At 38.5% G+C, this 10,430-nt stretch overlaps 1 protein-coding gene across 1 annotated transcript; it reads left to right on the top strand.

Annotated features, from left to right (window-relative positions):
- The first annotated feature begins 672 nt into the window (after positions 1–672).
- On the top strand, positions 673–9,166 carry ZNF527 (zinc finger protein 527). Its single transcript, XM_068991969.1, has 4 exons — positions 673–731; positions 2,584–2,710; positions 3,338–3,433; positions 7,055–9,166. Exons 1-4 carry the CDS (start codon positions 699–701, stop codon positions 8,626–8,628), a joined length of 1,830 nt encoding a protein of 609 aa, XP_068848070.1. The 5' UTR covers positions 673–698; the 3' UTR covers positions 8,629–9,166.
- The last annotated feature ends 1,264 nt before the right edge of the window (positions 9,167–10,430 follow it).

A 10,430-nucleotide genomic window follows, 5' to 3' on the forward strand; every position in this document is an offset into this window, starting at 1 on the left:
AACATTGCTATTTATATTACAGGAGCCTCACTGAGATTTATTTATTTGTCTATCAAATCTGTTTTGAGCATTTGGAGTGGTTCTGGCATTATTCTAGCCCTGGAGATACATAGGGACTTCCCTGGTGGCTCAGACAGCAAAGAATCTGCCTGCAGTGTGGGAGACCTGGGTTCGATCCCTGGGTTGGGAAGATCCCCCGGAGGAGGGCATGGCAACCCACTCCAGCATTCTTGCCTGGAGAATCCCCATGGACAGAGGTGCCTGGCAGGCTACAGTCCATGGCGTTGCAAAGAACTGAGCAACTAAGCAACTGAGCAGTTAAGCACAGCACAGAGATACACAGTGAACCCAATAAATCCTGGCTCTCTTAAATCTGGTACTATTATTTGGGAAGACAACAGAAAAAAAAGAAAGTAACATGTGCAGTGATGTTAAATGCTAAGAAGAAAAAGAAATCAAGATAAGGAGAAATAGTAACTGGGAAGGAGATTCTCTTTAGGTAAAATAGGGAGTTCCCTCCATTGTGATGCACCAACTGGTTCATATAAGGAAACTAGGGACCATAAGGGGGCAGGAAACCTCTCTGTGAGTCTCAGCATAGGACTGCTGTTCCATTTTTTTTTGTTGTTGTTGTTCTTATAACTCCTCTTTTCAGGACTTTTTTTCTCCAAAAGAGAAAATTGAAGAAGGAAGGAAGAATGGCTGTTGGATTGTGTAAAGCCATGTCCCAGGTAAGTTGATGTTTTCAATTTGTTTTCAGAAATTCCATGTCCGTTTTTAGGACTTTGGAGAGTCCCAGGTGGTCTGGTGAGCACTCTCTTCACTTCTCCCTCTCCACTGTTTGTTCAGATAATCCTTCTACAAAACATTTAGTATCTTTTTTTTTTTTTAAACCCAGTGTTGTGCTGAAATGTATAATGGAACAGAATGTTTCATCTTTAGATGGATTGTGATTTGTTGTGTTGGAATGAAGGACAGAGTGTGATTATCAAGTGCCCTTTTAACGAGGGAAGTCAAGGAATTTTTGTTTGTTTGTTTGTTTTTGGAAGTGACATTTAAGCAAAGAGAAACCTCAGTGAACATAGGGAGGAAGTTTGGTTGAGATCTGGGAAAGAGCTTTAAAAGTAGAAGGTGTGATGGGGTGGGGCAGGAGGGAAGTCCAAGAGGGAAGAGATATATGTATGCAATAGCTTCATTGTACAACATAAACTAAAACAGTATTGTAAAGCAATTAAATTCCTATTTTAAAAACACAAAAAATGGTAGAAGAAATAGCAAGTGCAAAGTTACTGTGGTGGGAGCATGTTTGGTGTATTTCAGGGATGGCAATAAGCCAGTATCATCAGAGGAAAATATGCACTTTGAGATTAGGGGAATAGCTGGGGACCAAATTAAGCAGACCCTTGAAAGTCATGACCAGAGCTTTGATTTTTGTTCTAAGGGTGAAGGAGAACCACTAGAGTGTTGGTGATGTGATCTGATTTATATTTTAAAAGGAAGGAAAATCAAAAGCAAGGAAGTAAGAGTGGAAGCAAGGAGTCCAGTCAGGAGATGCTTAGTAATCCAGGTGGAAGGTGATAGCTGCTTGGATCACGGTGGTGGCATTGGAGCTTGTGAGATTCTGGGTATCTATTGGAGATAGGAAATATGGCATTTGATCAGGGTTTGGTTGTGGAGTGTGAGAGAAAGAAAGAAATCATGAATAACTACAAAGATTTTTGACCTGGGCAATTGTGTATATGGTCATGCTATTTACTGAGATGGGAAGATGGGCTGGGATGAGATAAGAATCAAGATTTGAGTTCCAGATAAATTAGAGAGACCTGTTGGATATCCAAGTAGAGTATTGGTTATATATCTAGAGTTTAGGACTGGAGATGTGAATTTGAGAGTTGTTAATGTATTTAAGGGCTTTCCCAGTGGCTCAGTGATATAAGAATCCATCTGCAATGCAGAGATACAGGAGACTTGGGTTCGATCCCTGGATGGAGAAGATCCCTTGGAGGAGGGCATGGCAACCAATTCCAGTATTCTTGCTGGGAAAATCCCATGGACAGATGAGCCTGGCGAGCTACAGTCCATGGGGTCACAGAGTTGGACATGACTGAACTGACTGAACACAGCGTAGTTAAAGCTATGGGACAGGTTAAGATTATCTTGAGGGTAGGTTGTCATGAATATAGGTAGGAAAGAGGTCTAGGGAGTGAGCTTAGGGCATTCAAAGGCTGACAAAAGGCTGACAAGAAGAGGAGGAACCAGCAAAAGAGACTGAGAAGGACTGATGTAGAAGGAAATCCAAAAGAGTGTGTGGGTCCTGGGAGTCAAGAGGAGAAAGCATTTCAAGGAGGAGATGATCAATTGAGTTAAATTCTTCTGATAGAGATGGAGGAAGATGCTTGGACTGTCTGGGAATACTTGGTAAACAAAAATTTTTTTCTTTTTTTTTTTTTGTTCGTAACATGTAGTATGTGGGATCTTAATTCCTTGACCAGAGATTAAACTCACACCCCCTGCACTGGAAACATGGAGTCTTAACCACTGCACTGTTTGGAAAGTCTCAAGAATTTTTTTTTTAAATTTCAGGGATTGGTGACCTTCAAGGATGTAGCTCTGAATTTTTCCCAAGAGGAATGGGAATGGCTGGACTCATCTCAGAAGGATTTGTACAGAGATGTCATGTTGGAGAACTACAGGAACTTGGTATGGCTTGGTAAGGATGTATACCCCCATAATTCAAATCTTCCCTATGAGGTGTATTAGTTTCCTCCATTGGGAATATCTAGGGCATCTGAAATGCTTAGCTGGATTTCTACTTCTTGTTCCCAGGAAATTATTCGAAGTATTTTCACAGAGTTATAAATGTAGTTCCTTTTGCTACTGAATGATGGTTTGAAATAGCAGCATGAGTATGTCGTGGGAATTTTTAAAATTGCAAATCATGGGGTCCCATTATAGACCTACAGTATCTGGGAATAGCCCCAATAGTCTGGTTTTAATGAGCCCTCCAAATGGTTCTGATGCTCATTAATATTTGAGAACCATTGTGATTTCTGATTTGGTAGGGTCTGGGTTGGGGCAGCCTGAGAATTTGCATTTCTGTTTGGTTCTAAGACAACGGTTCTTTTCTGCTTTAGTACTTTGAGAATTGCTGCTATAACAGAAGCTTTGTCTTTCTCATCCTCCGTACAAGCTTCTTTTTATTCTCTGGCCCTTTGTCTAATATCCTTTTTTGCCTAGTGACCAAGGGATTGAGTCACTGGAACAGCAATAGCAAGTGGATTTGTTTATCTATCTGTCTGTCTCTTGCTTGTTCTCATTTTTCTTCCTCTATAAACAGGACTCTCCATTTCTAAGCCCAACATGATCTCCTTATTGGAACAAGGGAAGGAACCTTGGATGGTGGAGAGAGAGATGTCAGATGGTCAACATGCAGGTGAGTGACAGGGGACTGGGCAGGGAGGGCCGTTGTAAGGTGGCAGCCAAAGTGGTCATGAAAAGACTGCCTTGCACTTGAGGTGGCTGCCCTGGGCATCAGGGGATTGTTCCTGCTCTATTTCTATCAAGTTATACTCTCAAGGATGTATGCATGTGTGCTAAGTCACTTCAGTCGTGTCCGGCTGTTTGTGATCCTGTGGACTGTAGCCTGCCAAGCTCTTCTGTCCATGGGATTCTCCAAGCAAGAATTCTGGAGTGGGTTTACATGCCCTCCTCCAGTGGATCTTTCCTGCCCAGGAATCAAACCCACATCTCTTGCATTTCAGGTGGATTCTTTACCACTGAGCCACTGGGGACCCCCTACTTCTACCTAAACCTTGAATCTTCTTCCTTTACACTTCTTTCCTGTTTATGGACAGAATTACATTCATTTCTAGATTTCTTTTTTTTTTCACTTCTAGATTTCTTTATAGAGTTTTTATCAAAGTTATACATGCACATTAGTTGAAGAAACAAGGATTTGCATCTAAGTATCCACTTACATGCAGATTTTTTTCAATAAATACTACACAATTTGAGATTGGTTGAATCCATGGATGCTGAACTGCAGATTTGGAGGGCTGACTGTAAAGTTTTGTCCCTAGCCCCTGCATTGTTCATGGGTCAGCTGTACAGGGAATCACTCCATATTAGCTCCTGGAGAGCTTCATTTTTCTAATGGCTGCAGAATACCCCATCATGTGGATATTATGGTAATTTATTCAATACTCTCTAGTATGTGGACATTTAGGATGTTTGCAGTAGTTTACAATTACAAACAATGCTGCAATAACTAACTGTGTGCATACATATTTTCCTGTTGTTGAAGTGTTATTTTCAGGGTCGTTTCCTAGATGTAAGATTGCTAAGTAAGTGGATATGTAGTATTAGGAATTGCCAAATTCCTCCTCAAAAAAGTTGTACCAGTCTGCTTTCTGTATTAGTTTCTTATGGCTTTGCTGTAACAAATTACCATAAATTTGGTGGCTGAAAAAACACAGATTTATTATCTTATAGCTCTGGAGGTCAGAAGTTGAAAATGGATCTTGCAGGGCTAAAATCAAAACATTAGAAGCCTGCTTTCCTTCTGAAGGCCCTTGGGGAGAATCTGATTCTTGCTTTTTTTATCCTTTCTTTAGGGCCTTTACCCATCTTTTTATTTTCAACTGTGTAAAATCACTTTGATTTAACTGTGGGGTTTACAGGCAGTATATCAGTCTGGATATCATTTCAATTTAATAAGTGAAAGTCCAGCCATATTTTTTTGTATGTTTAGGCTTAATTCTGTGTATTGTTTTATATTTTCTGATTTTTACAGTTTTTAAAAAAGACTTTCAAAAAAAAAAAAAGACTTTCACTTGTCTGTTTTCCTAGCCTTTTTTTGGTCGTGTAATACTGTAGTTTTTATAATAATTAGATTTTTCTTTTGATCTGGTGTTTACCTTCTTTCAACAGTGTTTAAAGAAAAACATAAAGAGACCTTCATGTTTCTTTAAACAGTGTTTATTCCTTCTATTACTTGATTGGTCAGCTTTAAAAATTAGCCTTTTTTTTTTTTTTTTTTTTTACCTTTTACAGATGAAAAAGGTAAGTTATCCTTCCTTCCTAAAAAGCTTTCTTGATAGCTCAATTGGTAAAGAATCTGGCTGCAATGCAGGAGACCCTGGTTCGATTCCTGGGTCGGGAAGATCCACTGGAGAAGGGAATAGGCTATCCACTCTAGTATTCTTGGGCTTCCCTTGTGGCTCAGCTGGTAAAGAATCCACCTGCAATGTGGGAAACCCTGGCTTGATCCCTGGGTTGGGAAGATGCCCTGGAGAAGGGAAAGGCTACCCACTCCAGTATTCTGGCCTGGAGAATTCCATGGACTGTATAGTCCATGGGGTTGCAAAGAGTGGGACATGACTGAGTGACTTTCGCTTTACAGATGAGTCAAAAAGTAGCCTTATTATATTCCTCACCCTCTCTTCCCAAATTTTGTTAGTTGTATGGTTTTTACATTGTCCAGGCATATTATATTCACATGTTCTGGTGGCTCAGATGGTAAAGAGTCTGCTGGCGGTGCAGAAGATCCAGGTTCAATCCCTGGGTCAGGAAGAACCCCTGAAGAAGGAAATGGCAAACCACTCCAGTATTCTTGCCTGGAGAATTCCATGGGCAGAGGAGCCTGGCAGGTTACAGTCCATGGGGTCTCAAAGAGTCAAAGACAACTGAGCGACTAACACTTTCACTTTCTTTCACTTATTTTTCTTTCAAATTTATCCTAACTTTTTCTTCTGTTTTATTTCTGTAGCTAAATATATTTAGTGTTTTCCACTAGTTTCTTTTGTTGAAGTTTCTCTGGACATCTCTTGATTGACTGAAATCTGTTCTTTAGCAATTTCCTCAAAAAGAGTTCATGCAGATGATGTCCCCTAAGCTCTACCTTGTTCATAGTTGGCCATTCTTTTCTTAAGTTTCTCATAGTGTATTGGTATTGAATGTTGTTACAAAGAATCCTGATGCCAGCTTGATATTTTCTCTTTTGTGTAAGTACCTTTATATTTTGTTCTGATCTCTTAGAAGGTTCTTTCATTTGAAAGTCATTTTAGTGGGGCATGTTTCAGTCTTGACCATTTTGGGTCACTTTTTCCTAGTAGATATATTCTCTTTCAGGATGGAGATTTGAGTTTTTATTTCAGGAAATATTTTTTTATTTTTTATTGATGAATTAAAAAACATGGAAGTATAGAGAATAATATCATAATGTAGTAAAGGGTTTCCTACTGATGAACAATTTATGTATTTCTCAGTTGCTTACTTGGTTATGTGTATTATTCATTTAATATACTACCTGATTCAAGTTTTGATATTTAAGAATCTTGCCTTTTATCTATGAGATTGGTCTGATATAAGAACAGTGAAATAGGTCAGTGGAACAATAAAGAAATTTCAAAAATACACCCATGTATATATGAGAATTTGGTATTTGATTAAAATAGCTTTTCAAATTAGTGGTACAAAAAGATTTTTGTAAAAGTTATGGATAATATTTGCATAATATTGGATTTTGGAAAAATCTTAAAGTGACTGCAAAGCCAGACTCTATAATGAAAAGACTGGGAGATTTGAGTTCAAACTTTATCAGAAGCATTATAAATGAAGATGACCTGTGACAATAAAAAGTGATTATTTCAGGGAGAAAAATACTTATAAAGCCATACCACCTTATTTATAATGACTTCTATAAACCACTTAAAAAAAGATGCCAGTATAATTAAAATATATGCAAAAATATATAAAAGGTACAAAAATGTATATGAAAATGCTCGATTTTCAGAGACTTGCAAAGTAACACAATAATGAGGTACTCTTTACTTGTAGGGGCAAAGATTTTTAGAATGATGGTAGCCAGTGTGAATCAGTTTGAAGACATGTATTTCATGTTGCTGACAGAAATGTAAATTGATAAAAAAAAAAAGTCAGAACCACTACTTTCTGTCCTCTTTCCCTCAAGTAAATTCTTTAATTCCTTCTATAATGATTTTCTTTCTCCTTGCAAAGGTGAAAAGGAGACATTTGTTTTCTTGATATTTTTCAGACTGGGAGTCTTGGTATGAGATCAAGGCATTGTCTCCAAAGTGGTACACTGATGAAGAGGAAATATCACAGGGGGTGATAACAAAAAGACTTACAAGTTATAGCCTTGAATGTTCCAGTTTCAGAGAAGCCTGGAAATATGAGGCTGAATTTGAGCAGCATCAAGGAAATCAGGAGAGGCATTTCAGGCAAGTGGCAACTCTTAAGGAAATCTCTGCTGTGAAGAGAGACAATGAATATAATAATTCTGAGAGAAACATTCTCTTGAAGTCGGTACTTTTAACGCAACAGAGAGTTCCCCCAGTAGAGCAAGTACATAAATTTGGTATTTTTAACAAAATGTTCCCCCCAGATTCAGTTCTAATTGAACATAAAAGACTGCATGCCGAGAAGGAATCTTTGATAGGTAATGAATGTGAAGAATTCAACCAGAGCACATACCTTAGTAAAGATGTAGAAATTTCTCCTGGGGAGAAATCTTATGAAAGTAATGATTTTGCAAACATCTTAAGTTTCCATTCATTATTTACTCAACATCAAGCAACTCATTTTGGAAAATCACCCCATGGATATGATGAATATGGCAATGCCTTTAGCTGTTTCTCGTATTTTACTCAACCTCAGAGAATTCACAGTAGAGAGAAACCATATGCATGCAATGACTGTGGCAAGGGCTTCAGCCATGACTTTTTTCTCAGTGAGCATCAGAGAACTCATATTGGGGAGAAACCATATGAATGTAAGGAATGTAACAAAGCCTTCCGACAGAGTGCACACCTTGCTCAACATCAGAGAATCCACACTGGAGAGAAACCCTTTGCATGCAATGAATGTGGGAAGGCCTTTAGCCGTTATGCCTTCCTTGTTGAACATCAGAGAATTCACACAGGAGAGAAACCATATGAATGTAAGGAATGTAACAAAGCCTTCAGACAGAGCGCACACCTTAATCAACATCAGAGAATTCACACTGGAGAGAAACCCTATGAATGTAATCAATGTGGAAAAGCGTTCAGCAGACGTATAGCCCTTACTCTGCATCAGAGAATTCATACAGGAGAGAAACCCTTTAAATGTAATGAATGTGGGAAGACCTTTGGCTATCGCTCACACCTTAATCAACATCAGCGAATTCACACCGGTGAAAAGCCCTATGAGTGCATCAAATGTGGGAAGTTTTTTAGGACTGACTCACAACTTAATCGACATCATAGAATTCATACTGGAGAGAGGCCTTTTGAATGCAATAAATGTGGGAAAGCGTTCAGTGATGCTTTGGTTCTAATTCATCATAAAAGAAGTCATGCAGGAGAGAAACCCTATGAATGTAACAAATGTGGGAAGGCCTTCAGTTGTGGCTCATACCTTAATCAACATCATAGAATTCATACTGGAGAGAAACCCTACGAATGTAATGAGTGTGGGAAGGCTTTCCATCAGGTCTTGTCCCTTAGGCTACACCAGAGAATTCATGCCGGAGAAAAACCGTATAACTGTAATGAATGTGGGAACAATTTTAGCCGTGCTTCAACCCTTAGACGACATCAGAAAATTCATAATATAAAAACTCTCTGATTATGTGTAATAAGAAAACATGTAGTCACCACTTGGTCCTTATTAAATAAATATCAATGAATTCTTCAGTTAGTAATTCTACTAATATGAATGTAGTAAATATGGAAAAGTCTCCAGTTCACAAGCATCCCTTATTTGAAATAACCTGAGTAGTAGCCATCTATTACTTTTGGATCTGTCGTATGCTGCATTTGAGACTTAACTCATCCTCAGTACCTATCATTCTGATGAAATTATTTAATCAGGGAGAGCAGTGATCAATTATTTTCCTCAACCTAACTAGAAATGAGGGGTTTTCAAATGGCCCTGTCTAGACCAGTAGAGCCCTAGGAAGGTACTGTTACGGGTAATGAGAAAAGATGTTTTCTTTCTGCACCCTCCCCACCCCCACTGGAATTGCAAATGTCAAGGATTTGATAAAAACTCACCAGTAGCCTTTCTGTTACCACACAAAGCCTTCCCAAGATAAATCCAATACAAAGAAATTGGAGACAACAGACAGAAATATGAGGATGTTGTTTGATCTGGATCCAGTCATGTCTGAAACCTACACCATATTTCACAATTTCATTTTTGTGATCCAATAAATTTCCTCTTTTTTTGCTTCAGTTAATTTGATTTGAGTTTTTGCCTCTTGGAATTAGAGTCCTGATGTGTATATCCCATGTTTGCTACACATGTGAAAAGGCCTTAAATCTTTTATATGGCATAATTATTTATCCTGAGGAGAAACCTCATAACAAGTACATGAAAGTTGAATACCCTTCGTAAATCTGAAAGAATTGTTATGTTTTATTTGTTGATAAAAAACTAATATTTGTTTGTTTCACAATAAGAATTTTTAAAAATTCACTTAATAAAACTTATTACCAGGCTTTCTCCTAGGGAATTAAAATCATTTGTGGCAGGGACTTGCTATAGACCTTTAAAGAAATATTGGGGGACTTCCCTGGTGGTCCAGTGGTTGAGAGTCCACTTTCTAATGCAGAGAATGCATGTTTGATCCCTAGTTGGGGAACTAAGATCCCACATGCCATGAGACAACTAAGTCAGCATACCTCAGCTGGAGAGCCTGCATGCTGCAACTATGAAACCCATGCCTCTGGAGCCTATGCACCACAATGAAAGATCCAGCATGTCACAATAAAAAAATTTTTTTTAATTTATTTTTGGCTACACTGGGTCTTCATTGCTGTGTGACGGCTTTCTCTAGTTGCAGTGAGTGGCTACTCTTTGTTGAGGTGCTTGGGCTTATTGTGATGGCCTCTCTTATTGCCGAGCATGGGCTCTAGGTGTGTGGGCTTCAGTAGTTGTGGCACAGGGGCTTAATCACTTTGAGCCCTGTGCAATCTTCCTGGAGCAGGGATGGAACCCATGTCCCCTGCATTGGCAGGTAGATTCATTGTTGTTGTTTTGAGGCAGGAGAATTTTTATCCACTGCACCAGCAAGGAACTCCAATGAAATACTTTTTTAAAATAAAGATTGGCCAGCTAAGAGAATAATGGATCTTTCAGTTTAATGAATGTCTCTTCATCTTACAGGGATTATTTGGTTTTCTACTTTCAGTGTGGATTTAAACATTATATGATAGAATATAATAAGATAGAATTGTAAATGAGGTCTTCTTTTGTGGGTGGCTTGTAAACTTGGTTTAAGAAGCTTATGGGTAACTTCTTTGAAACTGGAGATATTAGGTAAGACATTGCTGGCAGAAAGAATGCACCATTTTCAACTAACGATTAAAGCAGTTGGAGCCTAAAATTTTTAGAGTGTGAATCATTTCTATTCAGAGTAATGAGGA

This window comes from Capricornis sumatraensis, chromosome 20 (genome assembly GCF_032405125.1).
Source record: "Capricornis sumatraensis isolate serow.1 chromosome 20, serow.2, whole genome shotgun sequence".
Lineage (NCBI taxonomy): Eukaryota > Metazoa > Chordata > Mammalia > Artiodactyla > Bovidae > Capricornis > Capricornis sumatraensis.